The following is an 18,019-nucleotide window of genomic DNA, read 5'->3' on the forward strand; positions in this document are numbered from 1 at the left end:
TCTCATTGGTCCTTCTAGGAAGGTCCTGTACTTGCTGCAGCTATTTAAGGCTCTCATGACCGCACGGCCATGCGCTAGTATTGAATCAGTTACGTGCATGCGCCAGTGTGGTCACATGTGTGTTCAGGGATTCGGCTGAAATAAGCCCCTAGAATGCCGGCACCTCCGGTGAGGAGATTGTGTGCATGGATTTAGGGCCCCGGCTGAAATAAGCCCCTAGAATACTGGCTCCTCCGGTGAGGAGATTGTATGTTTGCATGACCACTAACTGCTCCCTGATGGGCAGTTAGCCTGTGCTCCTGTGAAGTCTAACAGGGCGCAGTGCTTTCCTTTCTTGGCTACTCTGTGAAGTAACAGAGCTAGTCTACACCGCCAAATAGTGCCACCATTTACTAGCAGCAGGTTCCCCTGCACGGTGGACCCCGGGCTGCGAACGCATCAATAATAATAAACATCTATATTTACTCGGTGCGTTCCGCTAGCCCTAACACCAAGTTTACACACTCTGACTTCTACCTTGTGTACTTTCCCATCCTTGCTGGGGAAAGGTATGGTCACTAGGCCGAGTGGCCATTCTTTACAGTGCGACTGACTGTCTTTGGCATAGGTTTCATTTTGCATAGCACGAAGTATCACAATCTTGGCTATTTCTAAGTTGGGAGAGGTAAATGAATGCTCACAATGATGCCAACCTTTGCAAGGTTTCTGACTTGTAGGTAGTGCTGACTTGTAAGACTTAGCTATGTGAAGTAAGCAAGCGATGGCTCGAACTAATGACTTCCAGGTTGAGAACCTGCTGAACCTATGGGATTCGAGGTGATGACTTGAGTTCGCTGTCCGTAGAACAGACACCTGAGGACGAAGTTCTTCATCAGCATTTGGATCCACTAGTTCAGACGTATCAGGCTTGGTGATGTGGGGTGTCGAATGGTACAAGGATGCAGGGCTTATGAACCATGTAGTCTCCTTAAGATGACGTGGTGCGACCGATCTAGCTGCATGGTCTGCAGGATTGTGGTGTGTAGACATGTAATGCCACTTATTAGAGCAAGTGGATCTCCTGATCCTCAACACCTGATTGCTAACGTAGACATAGAAACATCATGTTTCATTGCAAATATACTCTAGTACCACTTTGCTGTATGTGTAGAATTCGACATCTTTGATCTTCAGATTCATTCCATCTGAGATAAGTTTGACCAACTCAACTGCGAGGACGGCCGTGCAGAGTTCCAGTCTGGGTATTGTGTGTTCGCAGTGTGGTGCCAGTTTTGTCCGGCTCATAACATACCCGATACGGCGTTGTTTGTTCACAAAAGAAAAGAATGTCCAGCTTCACCGAGTCCGTAAAAAGGAGTTTTCTTTATTCACAAACTTTAAACATGGAGGATACAGACTTCAGCACAAACCATATGGGTAAGAATCTCAATGCATTTCTGGAGACTAAGCTCCCTTAATCATGACATTTGACATGGCTACTTAGGGTGATACATGCCGAAGATGGGTAAGTACCAACACTCCTCGGAGTCTCGAAGAGCAGGTGCGATCTCTGCATGGTTATTCTGGAATATCTTCCCCATGAAGGTAAAGAAATGTTCTTTTGTCTCAGGTGACTTCTGAAGCTTGTATTTGAGGGAGATGAATTGACTGTAGACAAGATCTCTGTTGTTGGGTAGGCGTCATCTCCGAGGTCTGAATGGTAGAGGTGCAACCCAACTGTTTTACTTTTCCTTCACTATTTCTCGATCAATGATATCCAAGAACATTCTGTCTTCTATAGACATCGCTGCCTTGTTGTCTTCCTTTGTCCTGTAGAAAACTTTGCACCTTTTGTGGTCTTGTTCACCCTCACAAGCGTGGTATTCACTGGAAGGGCCTGCAAAAGGGCAAGGTAGGGGAGTACAGCACGACAATTCCTTTACCAACAAACTTTTCTGACATGGTAGGAAGAGAGATGGACGTCCATTTTCTAGTGTGCTGGTGGGCATACTGTTGACTGAGGTCGGCTTGTGTGCTCCTCCTAGACAGACAACTCCTACAATGACCCATCCAAGATCGAGTCTGTGCATATTGAGCATTCTGGAAGCCATTAATATACAGGTCCTTCTCAAAAAATTAGCATATAGTGTTAAATTTCATTATTTACCATAATGTAATGATTACAATTAAACTTTCATATATTATAGATTCATTATCCACCAACTGAAATTTGTCAGGTATTTTATTGTTTTAATACTGATGATTTTGGCATACAACTCCTGAAAACCCAAAAAACCTGTCTCAATAAATTAGCATATTTCACCCGTCCAATCAAATAAAAGTGTTTTTTAATAACAAACAAAAAAACCATCAAATAATAATGTTCAGTTATGCACTCAATACTTGGTCGGGAATCCTTTGGCAGAAATGACTGCTTCAATGCGGTGTGGCATGGAGGCAATCAGCCTGTGACACTGCTGAGATGTTATGGAGGCCCAGGATGCTTCAATAGCGGCCTTAAGCTCATCCAGAGTGTTGGGTCTTGCGTCTCTCAACTTTCTCTTCACAATATCCCACAGATTCTCTATGGGGTTCAGGTCAGGAGAGTTGGCAGGCCAATTGAGCACAGTAATACCATGGTCAGTAAACCATTTACCAGTGGTTTTGGCACTGTGAGCAGGTGCCAGGTCGTGCTGAAAAACGAAATCTTCATCTCCATAAAGCATTTCAGCCGATGGAAGCATGAAGTGCTCCAAAATCTCCTGATAGCTAGCTGCATTGACCCTGCCCTTGATGAAACACAGTGGACCAACACCAGCAGCTGACATGGCACCCCACACCATCACTGACTGTGGGTACTTGACACTGGACTTCAGGCATTTTGGCATTTCCTTCTCCCCAGTCTTCCTCCAGACTCTGGCACCTTGATTTCCGAATGACATGCAAAATTTGCTTTCATCAGAAAAAAGTACTTGGGACCACTTAGCAACAGTCCAGTGCTGCTTCTCTGTAGCCCAGGTCAGGCGCTTCTGCCGCTGTTTATGGTTCAAAAGTGGCTTTACCTGGGGAATGCGGCACCTGTAGCCCATTTCCTGCACACGCCTGTGCACGGTGGCTCTGGATGTTTCCACACCAGACTCAGTCCACAATCTTCCTCAGGGTCCGGTCACCTCTTCTTGTTGTACAGCGTTTTCTGCCACATTGTTTCCTTCCAACAGACTTACCATTGAGGTGCCTTGATACAGCACTCTGGGTACAGCCTATTTGTTGAGACATTTCTTTCTGGGTCTTACCCTCTTGCTTGAGGGTGTCAATGATGGCCTTCTTGACATCTGTCAGGTCGCTAGTCTTACCCATGATGGGGGTTTTGAGTAATGAACCAGGCAGGGAGTTTTTAAAAGCCTCAGGTATCTTTTGCATGTGTTTAGAGTTAATTAGTTGATTCAGAAGATTAGGGTAATAGGTCGTTTAGAGAACCTTTTCTTGATATGCTAATTTATTGAGACAGGTTTTTTGGGTTTTCAGGAGTTGTATGCCAAAATCATCAGTATTAAAACAATAAAAGACCTGACAAATTTCAGTTGGTGGATAATGAATCTATAATATATGAAAGTTTAATTGTAATCATTACATTATGGTAAATAATGAAATTTAACACTATATGCTAATTTTTTGAGAAGGACCTGTATTCTCTAGACCTATGAACTCATAGTATGTCTCCTCCAAGGGGTAAAGCTATTGGAGCTTCTTGGTCCACCTCTGGTATCAGGTGAGCTATACACCTCAGATGAGGGTGACGTGCTGCTACCTCCAGTGAAGGTATCTCTGTTGTCAGGAATCTGGATGCACTCCAGTATTGTCGGTAGCGGTAAGCAGGTGTGGCCATCTATGGACTCCACTTTGTACCAGTTGCTTTCCTCCCTGCCGTCTCAACGGTACCTGCACACATCTTCAAGAATGGTCTTGGCTAGAGACCTGTTGTTCTGATCATCCAGGATTGCATTTATCTTGATCGCCTTGTCCCTATGGTTTGCTGGATAGACCCTGACAAGGCAGATTTTTGAACAGTGCCTTCCTCCTATGAGCACTCTACAGATCTCTATGCATTGAGAGGTGACCACAGGAGTGTCTGTCAGTGTCCTTCTCCTTTTCGTCGCACTCCTCTGCTTGCAACATTTGTGGGGGTGGTCCAGGGTGCAAAGCTTTTATTGTGGTCCATGCTGCCGCATTCTGTGCATTTCACGCTGGCTTCACAGTTCCTGGCAAAGTGCAATGTCATAGCACAGCATTTGAAGTAGATGTTATTTTCCTTAAGGAAACCTTTGAGATCTTCTAAAAACTTCTCCCTGAAGGCTTTGCATTTTAGTAGAGGATGTTGTTTCCGATGTAGAGGACACTGCTTACTGACATCTTGAGGTTTGCTCTCTTCTGGAGGGGACTTACTTGCTTTTGTGAGGAGGATCTGTGGAAGTAATGTTAGTTTTGTGGACTGTCACTGGTGCTCTACTAGGTTTGACACCAGGGGACTTGGGGCATGACGAGTGAAGTCGAACCTAGGGTCATTTCTGATTTTATCTTGTTGGGTGACAGAATCTACAAACACTAAAAGGAGGGAATGGTACATTATGAGTCTGCTTATACCGTGAACCATATGTGACCCACTTTTCTTGTAGGTTGTAAGGAAGTTTTTGCACAATCGGATTGACACCCTGGCAGTGTCCAAGAATGCTAATCCGGGCAAATCTCCTTCTGCCTGAGCAACCTGTGGCTCTGCTAACAAATCACTTAGTTCCCTGAGCTTTTGGTAATGCTATCTTGGAAAAATTGTCAATTCTCTTATAAAAGCATTTTGTATAGCTTCTATTGACCCATAACACTCATCAAGTCTTTCCCACACGTTATGTAGACCTTTGTGTGGATGCTTTATATTAATGTCTCTGATTCTTTTGGCATGATCAGCAGACTTGCTTCCAAGCCACTTTACCAGGAGATCTAACTCCTTGCTACAGGAAAGGTTCAAACCTCTGAACTTTGAGTCCCTGTGTGACCAATTCCCGGCAAACAAAGAACTTTGCAAAAGTCTATGGTGGCTTTGTCAGTGCTGATATGAGCCAATGTGTTGTCGTCATGTTGAGTGTGTGGTGTATCATCATCATTCGTGTTAGATGCTTCTGGCTTCGGATAGTCTGTATAATACTTTTCTGATGAGAAAGGTGTCCCTTTAAGGCCCTTTAAGGCCAGATGGAAGTCGTTTGTGCACTATGCACCTTCACTTTTATATCTTACCTAGATTCTTTGTATAAAGAGATATATGTATACATGTATATTTATTGATTGTATATGTTAATAGGCAGCATATACCATGATCATTTTGTTACCATCATGGATGTTTTTTCGTAATTGAGAATTTGTGCTGGACTGGAAGCGTACCTTTGCCCCCTCACTTGGTATTATTTTAATGTTTTTATTTAGTTTGTCTTATAATTATGTTATGTGTTAGGGCTGGCGGAATGCACCAAATAATATTAAAGAAGATATAAGGTGCGTTCCACCGTGCAGAGATAACACCTGCTGCTCGGTAATGACGGACAGTATATTGCAGTATAATGTGAACACACATGGGTTAGCTTCACCCGGTATGTAAGGAGGGGAACCCTTTTGCATCACAGGGCCGCAATACCGCAGAGTGAATGTTAGTGTTTGGTCAAAGTACTCTACCCCAAGGACACAGGGTTAGAGTCCCTCCAGACCCACTAGCGCTCGGCGCCGCAACTGCGGTGCCAGGGGAAAACTAAATGGTAGATAGATAGATTTAGAGCACTAGGTGCCCGCCGCGCAGCTCTGGTGGATGCCACTAACCACCCTAACTAGGGCCTGGAAAGCGCACTAGTTGCGCACGGCGCCGCACTGGTGAACGCTGTTGAAATGACACAGTATTTTGTGCTCTTGTGCGGGATTGCACTATCTGGCGCTAGTCAACTCCAAACACACAACCACATACAACAACACTAGGGAAGGGGATCAATAGGAGCTTTCACCAGATAACATACACGTATCCACACACAATATTAGGTTTATACTAGCACATGGCCGAGCAGCCATGCAAACCTTTTATAGATGCAGCCTTCTGGGACCTTCCTAGTGGTCCAATTAGTGCCACTACATGACATGAGCATGTGACCTCCAACCTCCAATGAGAGGTCGTCCCATGGGCATGCTCAGTAGACGCAAAGCAGGACTTAGTCCCTTCAGCGTCTGCTCGCTGCTGATCAATGCTGGTTAAAATTGCTGAACCTGGGATGGCAGCAGTAACCAGGCGCACAGTATCAGCTTGAACCAAACACTGGGACTGACGTTTCTGCTGAGCAGACTCTCCTCTGTGGCTGGGGAAGAATGGAAGACTGCAGAGGACATAGTTTGAAATTCCCTCTGTTCAGCAGCAGGAACTCGACACCTAACATTATGCATAATTATTTTTCTTACTGTTGTACAATCATGTTTTTAATTGTTATATCTAATAAAGTTTACACATGTGATATTTAGTGTGGTGGATACTTTTTTTCTTGTTTTGGATTCATCTTCGGATGGAAGTCATACCTTCTGTTCGCTAGAACGGTAGCTAAGGCGAGCGTCTCTGTGCTGTATACCTTCCTCTTTGCAGTAGTGCAGTTCGACGTTGGATCACGGGCAATCTGCACAGTCTGGTTGATGTAGTGCATCAGGGCTGTCATCTATTCTGGGATGCTGGTGGATGTACTCTGAGACTTGCTGTGATGGATCCTGCTGGTCTAGATCTGGTCCAAAAACGTTGCTGCATCCCACTGCTTCCAAGTACTCTGCCTTGGCTATTGCGGCCGCTGTCTCTTTGTCTGTGGCAAGTCTTTCCAGAGACACTTGCAGACGTGCACTCTCTGCTTCTTGCTCTGCCTGCAAACGTGTGGTTTCTACTTGTCTCAACTTTAATTGCATGTCTTGTGCAGCGAAGGAGGACCTTGCTTTAGCCACCTCAGCTTTGGCGCGAGCGACGGCAGCATGCTCTTTTATTGAAGACTTGTTATAGCCTGTTCGTGACCTCGTCTTGAGAGAAGATGCTCTTCTTACAGACATTGTGTGCTTAGCTGTAGACTGCAGGGTACTTCAGTGCGAACCTGAGTCTATGTACTGTATACAGTGCATTGAGATAGTATTCGGCTCCCTGGAACTTTTCAACCTTTTCCCACATATCATGCTTCAAACATAAAGATACCAAACGTAAATTTTTGGTGAAGAATCAACAAGTGGAACACAATTGTGAAGTTGAACGAAATTTATTGGTTAATTTAAATTTTTGTGGAAATTCAAAAACTGAAAAGTGGGATGTGCAATATTATTCGGCCCCTTTACTTGCAGTGCAGCAAACTCATTCCAGAAGTTCATTGTGCATCTCTGAATGATCCAATATTGTCCTAAATGCCTAATGATGATAAATATAATCCACCTGTGTGTAATCAAGTCTTCGTATAAATGCACCTGCTCTGTGATAGTCTCTGGGTTCTGTTTGAAGCACAGAGAGCATCATGAAGACCAAGGAACACAACAGGCAGGTCCGTGATACTGTTGTCGAGAAGTTTAAACCCGGATTTGGATACAAAGTGATTTCCAAAATTTTAAACATCCCAAGGAGCACTGTGCAAACAATCATATTGAAATGGAAGGAGCGTCATAACACTGCAAATCTACCAGACCCGGCCGTCCCTCTAAACTTTCATCTCAAACAAGGAGAAGACTTATCAGCCAAGAGGCCCATGATCACTCTGGATGAATTGCAGAGATCTACAGCTGAGGTGGGACAGTCTGTCCATAGGACAACAATCAGTCGCACATTGCACAAATCTGGCCTTTATGGAAGTGTGGCAAGAAGAAAGCCAATTCTCAAAGATATTCATAAAAAGTGTTGTTTAAAGTGTGCAACAAGCCACCTGGGAGACACACCAAGCATGTGGAAGACGGTGCTCTGGTCAGATGAAACCAAAATCGAACTTTTTGGCAACAATACCAAAAGATATGTTTGGCATAAAGGCAACACAGCTTATCACCCTGAACACACCATCCCCATTGTCAAACATGGTGGTGGCAGCATCATGGTTTGGGCCTGCTTTTCTTCAGCACGGACAGGGAAGATGGCTAAAATTGATGGGAAGATGGATGGAGCCAAATACAGGACCATTCTTGAAGAAAACCTGTTGGAGTCTGCAAAAGACCTGAGACTGGGACGGAGATTTGTCTTCCAACAAGACAATGATCCCAAACATAAAGCAAAATCTACAATAGAATGGTTCATAAATAAATGTATCCAAGCGTTAGAATGGCCAAGTCAAAGTCAATCCAATTGAGAATCTGTGGAAAGAGCTGAAAACTGCTGTTCACCAACGATCTCCATCAAACCTCACTGAGCTCGAGCTGTTTGCCAAGAAAGAATGGGCAACAATTTCATTCTCTCGATGTATAAAACTAATAGAGATATACCCCAAGCTACTTGCAGCTGTAATTGCAGCAAAAGCTGGCGCAACAAAGTATTAAGTTAAAGGGACCGAATAATATTGCACGCCCCACTTTTCAGTTTTTGAATTTCCAAAAAAATTTAAAATCTAATATATAAAGCTGAATGTGTGTGTGTATGTGTGTGTGTATGTCCGGGATTGGCATCTGCACCGTCGCAACTACAGCCACAAAATTTTGCACAGTCACACGTCTGGACCCCGAGAGCGTCATAGGCTATGTTGTGAGGTGAAATTTTAACCCCGCGCGTTCCAATTCACCAATTTTGTCCCTATCTACATATTGGGGAAAAAAGGGAAAGGAAAAGTGTTGGAGGCAAATTGACAGCTGCCAGATGTGAACAAGGGGGACTTAAAGAATGAGAGCAATGGCGCCAAAGAGTATATACCGTACAGTTGCTAAAGTGGGGCCCCGACATGGGATACTCACCACACACGGGGATATGAACACACACACAAAATGCGCCACACACTACCACGTGCTTGAACACATATACCACCCTCAGCACACATTTCACCACGCATACATCAACCTCGCCACATAAAAGTTGAAACACAAAAGTCACCGCTCAAAACGCGCCACATGCAAAACTAGGCTCACGCAAAACTCGCCACACATGCAAAACTCACCTCATGGAAAACTTGCCACACGCAAAACTTGCACACACGGAAAAATTGCCACATGCGCAAAAGTTGCCTCACACAAAACTTGCACATACTCAAAACGCACCACACATAAAACTCGCCACGCGCAAAACTCGCCATGCGCAAAACTTGCTGCACACAACTTGCTACACTAATCTGTCACATGCAACTCGACACACAAAAAGTTGCTACACGCATGTCGCCACACAAAACTCATCGTACAAAAGTCGCTACATGAATGTCGCCACATGCAACTCAACACACACAACTTGACAGTTGACACATGAAACTCGCCCTAAAACACACACAAGTCTGGTATTATCCTTCAAAAATAAAAATCTGATTAATAAGCAGACAAACTACAAGAGCAACAAATGTACCATATTGGAAATACGGCAGCTGTCAGTCACATGATCTGTCTATTATGTGTATGTGTGAGCTAATATATACTGCCAAGGGGGAGGGCTTCCTGTTGGCTGGGGATTTATCAGGCTGCCAATTTAGCTTACAAGTACTGAGGCAAAAATACTGACCAAATAACGTGTGAACGAGGTCTAATACAGGAGGAGATGACATACATACTATATACAGGGGAGATGACACACAGGCATATACTATATACAGGAGCAGATGACACACAGGTATATACTATATACAGGAGGAGATGACATACAGGTATATACTATATATAGGAGGAGATGACATACAGGTATATACTATATACAGGAGGAGATGACACACATATATACTATATACAGGAGGAGATGACATACAGGTATGTACTATATACAGGGGAAATGACATAGGTATATACTATATACACGGGAGATGACGTACAAGTATATACTATATACAGGGGAGATGACATACAGGTAAATACTATATACATGGGAGATGACATACAGGTATATACTATATACAGGAGGAGATGACATACAGGTATATACTATATAAAAGAGGAGATGACACAGGTATATAGAGGAGGAGATGACATACAGTAGGTATATACTATATACAGGGGAGATGATATACAGGTATATACTATATACAGGAGATGACATACAGGTATATACTATATATAGGAGTAGATGACATACAGGTATATACTATATACAGAAGAGATGACATACAGGTATATACTATATACAGGAGGAGATGACACATAGGTATATACAGTATACAGGAGGAGATGACATACAGCAGGTATATACTATTTACATGGGAGATGACACAGGTATATACTATATACAGGGGAGATGACATACAGGTGTATACTATATATAAGGGAGACGACAAACATGTATATAGTGAGGGGGAAATGAAAGGTGTGAGGTTAAAATGAGAGGTGTGAGGTTAAAATGAGAGGTGTGAGGTGAAAATGAGAGGTGTAAGGTGAAAATGAGAGGTGTGAGGTGAAAATGAGAGGTGTGAGGTGAAAATTAAAAGGTGTGAGTGCAAAATGAGAGTGAGGGCAAAATAGTGGAGTGATCGGAAAATGACAGATGTGAGGTCGAAATGACAACTGTTAGGGGGGAATGAGAGGAGTGAGGGGGAAAATGAGAGGTGTGAGGGAGAAAATGAAAGATGTGAGGGGGAAAAATGAAAGGAGTGAGGGGGAAAATGAAAGATGTGAGGGGGAAAATGAGAGGAGTGAGGGGGAAAATGAAAGATGTGAGGGGGAAAAATGAAAGGAGTGAGGGGGAAAATGAAAGATGTGAGGGGGAAAATGAGAGGAGTGAGGGGGAAAATGAAAGATGTGAGGGGGAAAATGAGAGGCGTGATGGGAAAATAAGAGAAGTGAGGTGCTATAACTAACCACAGATATTTACTATGCCCAGGCAACGCCGGGCTCTTCAGCTAGTAGCCAATAAATTTCATTAACTTCACAATTGTATTCTACTTGTTGTTGATTCTTCAACAACAATTTACATTTGGTATCTTTATGTTTGAAGCATGATATGTGGGAAAAGGTTGAAAATTTCCAGGGAACTGAATACTTTCGCAAGGCACTGTAAATGGACTTCAGCGTGGCGGGAATGGTATTGCACTTTCTAGAAGGCTGCACTCTCATTATGTGTGACTGTATGGTGGCTGCTGTGATACCCGTACACGATGCACTATGGGTGGTAGCGGTGCCGTACAGTCCAATCCGCTATCACTTGACTAGCATCTGTTTTACTGTCCTGCCTTCTTCCTCGTCTGGTGCTATGTGGATTCCATCATAAAGCTAAACCTTCTTCACATCCCAAGTAAACAGACTGTAAGGTTCAGTAGTCTATGGTTTGTTGGTGAGATGATATGAAGATGAATATGAGTGGTAAAACAGACTAGCTGTAGGATGGGGATAGTAGTAAGAAGTGAGCAGGAGCAAGAGACACGTGTCTTGTCTGCATGGAGGTATCTTGTCTGCATGGAGTCTGGGCTTGTCTGAAAACATGTCTCCTTCACAGAGGAGTAAGGTGCGGTACCACAAGCACACTAAGCTTAAAGGGGAAGACACCTGCATCTGTAAGAATGCTGCCAAATTGTGCTAAACATATTTAAACATCATAAAATGATAACATATCACCTCTCTTACAGGCTGTAACAAGTCTCAAACTACCAATACCTTCTCTTACTGAGCATAAATGGGCAGAACAATGATGAAAGATCACTTTGCAGTGTTACATGAACAACACTGCGCCATTCTATCTTGGCTATCTTTAAGACATTTTCATAGGTAACAATAAAAAATCCCTTTTCCCAATGTAAGTCTAGGGTCTTCTCAACTATGCAGCATAGATCAAGATGGATAGGACTGTTTTTTGATTGGTACTTTTTAGGGATAATATAATATACAGTACAAGTCAAAAGCTGAAACACACCTGTTAATGCAATGGTTTTCCTTGTTCTTATTGGAATGTGCACATTGTAAATTTAGACTGAAGCTTGAAAGCCATGAAAGAATACATATGGAAAAAAAGAGTAAAGAAATGTGTGAAGCAAACCAAGTTATGTGTTAAACCTTACATTCCTCAATCCCCCCCCCCCCTTTTATTCTGGTACCTTTCACTCAGCTTCATCAGGTAGTCATCCGGAATGGCTTTACACCAATCCAATCTTCAAGGAGTTTCCAGAGGTGCATAGGACTTGTTGGCTACTTTGTCTGCAGTCTAACTCATCCCAAACCATCTCCCTGTCCTTCTTAGTCACATAAGTCTTAGGCTAGTTTCACATTTGCGTTTAAAAACGCAGCGTTTTAAACACAAACGCAGGTGGTGAAAAAACGCATGTAAACGCGTGCGTTTTCTCATGCAGTAAAAAAAACGCGGCATTTTGACGCATTTACATGCGTTTTTTCCTGCGTTTGCGTTTTTGAAACGCATGCTGAGAAGTGTGTGACAGCTGCCAATCATCAAAATCATCTAGAAAACCCACTATAAATAGAAATAGCTAGGGTTGGGGTTAGGGTTAGGGTTAGGATCCCTAGGGTTAGGGGTAGGGGTAGGGTTAGGGTTTGGGTTAGGATCCCTAGGGTTAGGGTTAGGGCTAGGGTTAGGGGTAGGGGTAGGGTTAGGGTTTGGATCCCTTTATCACCTTGATGGTGGGGGTTGGCTTATCAGGGTTAGGGTTAGGGTTTGGATCCCTTTATCACCTTGATGGTGGGGGGTGGCTTATCAGGGTTAGGGTTAGAGTTAGGGTTTGGATCCCTTTATCACCTTGATGGTGGGGGGTGGCTTATCAGGGTTAGGGTTAGGGTTAGGGTTTGAATCCCTTTATCACCTCGATGGTGGGGGGTGGCTTATTAGGGTTAGGGTTTGGATCCCTTTATCACCTTGATGGTGGGGGGTGGCTTATCAGTGTGTATTATTGTTTTTTTCTATTAAAACGCAACCAAACGCATGTGCTTAAAAAACGCATGCGTTTACATAGACAGCAATACTTTTTTTGTGGCAAAAAAACGCCTCTAGAAATTACTACATGTTGCATTTCTGCAACAAGAGGCATTCATAGAAAAGACGCAAGCGTCGTCAAACGCGGCAAAACGCATACAAAAAAAACGCATGCGTTTTTAATGTTAAATATAGAAAAAAAACGCATGCTTTTTTTGCGCTAAAACGCAGCGGCAAAAAACGCAAATTTGAAACCAGCATTAGATAGCCTGGAGGTGTAGTTTCAGACATTGTCCAGTAGCAACACAAATGATTGTCCCACTAAGTGCAAACCAGATGAGATGGCATGTCATTGTAGAATGCTGTGCAAACCATGCTGGATAAATGTGACTTTATTTGGAATATATCACCAACAGTGTCACCAGAAAAAAATGTAATTTACAAATTGCCAAAGGCAAATAGACCCAATTGTCTCTTCTTGTCCGTGGTCCTCAATAGTGGCTTCTTTGCAGCAATTTGACCATAAAATACTGCCTCTTGAGCATCCTTTGGACAGTTAATTGTGAGATGTTTCACTTATTTGATGCTTCACTTATTTGAGGGCTGTTGTCTGAGGTGCCATCAATTTGTAGCTTCTGAGGCTGGTAACAATGATGATCTTATTCTTTGTAGCAGAGATAATTATTGATTTTCCTTTTCTTGGATGAATCGCATGAGTTTCTTCATAGCTGCTGATGGTTTTCATGACTGCACTTGAGGATACCTTCAAGGTTCTAGCAAATTTATAGTGCAGCGCCCCAGAGTCCTGGTCGTTGCAGTATTGTCGCTCTCCCACCAGGGGGAGTGATGGTACATCTGATGGTACTAAAGGCGTTCACCTGACCAGGTATCACAGTCACACAGTACACTTCACACTCCGGCCACCAGGGGGAGCAAAAGGTTCTATCTATTAGGCCACTCCTCACACTCGGGTAAAACTGGGGGTTGGATAGGAAGTTAGTCAGAAAGCTGCCTGGGTGAGACCCAGAGAAGACCTGTCAGGCAGACAGGGAGAGAAAAGGAGGAACATCTGAGCTGCAGACAGAGGTCCCTGTCAGTGGTGGGATCCTGACAGAGACATAGCAAGAGATAGAACGTTACGGAGCTGCGCCTGCACCTCATTGCGGCAGCATCCTAAGAAAGGACAAGAAGCGAAGTATATTGTGGAGAAGTGAGAAATGAGATCACAGCACAAGGAGATAATACCAGGAGGAGTCCTGCCTTAAGATCGGCAACATCCCTCTGAGGCGCGAAGCCGGTGCCCGGAACACCGAGGGAGTAATAGGCTCTACGCATTACTTCGAACTACGGCAGGACAGTTAGTTCCAAGTTGGCTGCCCAACCTTAATACCTAATGAAGACAACGGAGGCAAATTGTGGGAGAGGGGCGTCTCTAGGATCCCTATAAATAGCTCCAGGCCTACCCCGTCATACGGGTCGTCCTATCCATACCATCTGGGGGACGGAGAGAGAATATCAGAAACATACATGACAGTTGTGAGGACTATCCCGTGGTGCTCAGCAGGGAAGTACTACAACACACAGGCGCTAGTAGGAAGGCTACTGATTTCCACCTGCAAAGGGAACTCTGGATGTGCCTTCGGACCAGCCGGATTCAGCGAGCCCTGTTAGCAGTGCTCTGGATTGTGGACGCTGAAGTCTACAGTAAAAGGTAAAGAGACTGCAACCCTGTTTCCTCGTTATTTACTGTGACCTACACCATCATCATTTACCTTACTGGGAAGCCCTGGGGACATACTTCACCTGTGGGAAGGTATTCCATCTAGCTGCCATAACATCACCCCAGCGGACCCCTAAGCAGCATCGGTCACCCTGACTGAACACCACAGGTGGCGTCACGAACACTTGACAAACTACATCCTTTAATTGGGCGCCCCTTAGCAGGGCCAAGGACCGGGTCGGGCCACCGTGACATCCCCAGAACTGAGACAGAGGGACCCGGTACCGAGTACCCCACTGCCCTGCGCCTGGGGGCGATCCCATAGACTGAGTAAACTTCATGTCTTAAAGTAACAATGGACTGTTATTTCTCTTAAAAGCAACCAATTGTGAGCATTAAAATAGATGGGCTATTAATAATAAAGACCCATTCTGTATGCGTCACCCCTTAGTAGCAGCAAATTATCTTTCCATTATCACTTAATAACTACTAAATGATCAGCGTAATTAAAAAGAAATTAAACCGATATGAATAAGGAAATGAACCAACCCTGAAATATATAAGAATATATAGTGTTTTTATTCTAAAAGTAAGAATATGTTGTTACAGATAATGTGATATATGATAATATTGTACAATGAACCAGGCTAAGGTTATACTGTATATGCACTGATAAACCTTTTTCTTTTCAGGGGGGCACAGTTTACAGATTTCAAGGACACATATGGAGGATGCTGGAATATATTCTTGTGTTGCTGTAAATGAAGCAGGAGAAGACTCCCTACAGTATAATATTCGGATACTTGGTAAGTATAATAATAATAACAATAATAACAATAATAATTTGAATTTCTATAGCACCAACCTATTCCTATGCACTCTACATATCAGAAGGGACTTTTTCAGAAAATAAAGACCCAACAGAATAAACACCTAATACAACAGATACCAAGAGTACTGAGTGCCCTGCTCGCAAGCTTATAATATTGCAGTCCTAAAATTCCTGTGCTTAATTTTCAACTATTCTCAACAACATACAGTATATTCATATATAAGATGAGCACATCTATTAAAAACATGACACATTGACCTATAATACTTTGCAGGGTATTTGTTACCAAAATGCTCTTGTCACGGGGTCCTTCTCTGGTATCACACAATCAACAGAGCAAGAGAAGAGTGAACAATCCCAAGATCTTTATTTAGGCAAAAGTACGAAAGGTCCATATACAATCCACCACTCAAAGGATAAGATAGTCCAGAACCTGAATGCACTTCAGTAAGAGGATAAAAGCCCTGGGAGATGAGAGTCCAACAATCCAGCAAACAGAGGATAACAGTCCACGTACGCTTCTTTCTCTCTGGGGTGCTGTGTTCACATCATAGTTCCACACATGATCCAAGATTGTGTCTCATCTCTGTGATATTTTAAAAGTCCCCCTCCTCATTCACAGGTCAGGGGGGAAGGTTGCAGGGGCTCATTGTTTCAACAAGCTAGGTCAATATGTCATTAGCATATTAGCAAACAATACAGTACTGTGGGGGCTGATATCATATGGCAGCAACAGCTATTCATCAATTAGCAAATAACTCATCCTACAAGAGAACACCATGAAAATAAGTAAAATAGAAATATACACAAAATGATACCCACATAGCATATCACACCATCACAGCTCTATTTATTTTCAATCATACAGATCATTTTAGAATTATTTAAAATATGTGATTGTTATCTTTTTATTCCACAAATTTAAAAAAATCAGAAAAAAAGGTATTATAGCAGAAACAACCAACAACATATCACTTCAAAAACAACATTTTCTTCATGGGCTATTCTCAAGTTGTCTCTTCTGCAGTCTCTTTATTTCCTGACTGGGGTGGGAGGGTTGGGGCAGACACTCCTCCTTGAATGACATTTCTCATTATTAGCAGAGCTGTAGCATTAGCAGAACTTGTGCTTAGCTCTTTAGCTCTACTGTAGCACATTCAGCTATCATTCTTTTTTTTCTGGAGTGTACACTGCTATAACCATATTTATATGGAGAGATTACAAGGCATTTGAACAAGCATACATCTCTGGACAGTGAGAGCCATGATTAGGAAACTTGCTCTGGAAGCTGCCAATGGTTGGAGATTGAGAGAAAAAGTAGGGAGGTGAGCAGCTAACTGGTGTATATAATTAAATGGACTGAACATTGATGGCTGGGATCTCAAGAGTTAACTCCACAGCCTGTAATATTGATAATATCCATATTTAGCCAGACGCTGGTGACTAATCTCCTTTAAAATCAGTTTTACGCTACGTAAGAAGAAAAACTCTCACAGCAGAATAGAAATAGATAGGAAAAGCAAGTTGATTGCAAACTTGATTATTTTCCTGTCTAACTAAACAACTTAATAAAATCAGAATACCCATTTAAATCATTTAAATCATAAGATGGGTATTTTGAAAGGATTTAAGTAAAACACTTATTTTATTACAATGATGTTATTCTCTTTATAATTGTGTAATCCACTTTCAGTTTATTTGTGCATATACATTACAAAAGAGGCTCATGAGGTTTTAGATTTGAAATGTTGTCGAGTCTCTTTAAACTCCTCTTTTCCCCAAAATAAAAGAAAATATTGTGTATTACTTTTGAGAAATGTTGCCAAATTTTCATGGTAAAGGGTGAAATTCTCAATATATTGAACATAATGCTTTTTTTATGAAATCTACAGCACCTGCCAATATGTGATTTATAAAAACCCCATACATTTCCCCCATACAATTTGCAACTGAAATTAGTTGCCAACATCTGAAAATCTGTTAAAGGGGGTATTTGAGACTTTATAAAAAGCAAAAAATGTACCTAAGCACCAACAGGCAGGTAATTACAACTTACCTGTCTGTTGTGCACGGTGCCGTTCTTCCCCGCCACAGACCGCTACTGCCAGGAATTCAGAAGCCTCTGCTGACATAACATTTACAGAGCGAAGGCTTATTTTCCACTCTGTCAACGTGGCGAGACTACCAACGTCATTCTGATTGACTGCCAGATCCCTGCTGCATAACTGGGGGAGCGAGCTGTCAATAGAATGATGCCGAAAATTGCGCCCCGTGGCTTCAGCAGACACCACTGAATTCCCAGCAGTAGCTGTCTGTAACCCCTCTCTGTCAGGGAAAAATGGCGCTGTGCACAACAGGGTAGTAAGTTGCAATTACATGCCTGTTCGTGCTTAGGTACATTTTTTTTTTTTTAATAAAGTCCCAGATATACGCT

General features: G+C 42.8%; 1 protein-coding gene across 1 annotated transcript in view; it reads left to right on the plus strand.

The window, feature by feature from the left end:
* Positions 1-18,019, plus strand: part of HMCN1 (hemicentin 1) — a 768,245-nt gene that overhangs the window by 408,880 nt on the left and 341,346 nt on the right. The window contains exon 55 of the mRNA XM_077275842.1: positions 15,446-15,559. Coding sequence (XP_077131957.1) covers positions 15,446-15,559 — 114 coding nt within the window. The remainder of the gene's footprint in view (positions 1-15,445; positions 15,560-18,019) is intronic.

This window comes from Ranitomeya variabilis, chromosome 8 (assembly GCF_051348905.1).
Source record: "Ranitomeya variabilis isolate aRanVar5 chromosome 8, aRanVar5.hap1, whole genome shotgun sequence".
NCBI lineage: Eukaryota > Metazoa > Chordata > Amphibia > Anura > Dendrobatidae > Ranitomeya > Ranitomeya variabilis.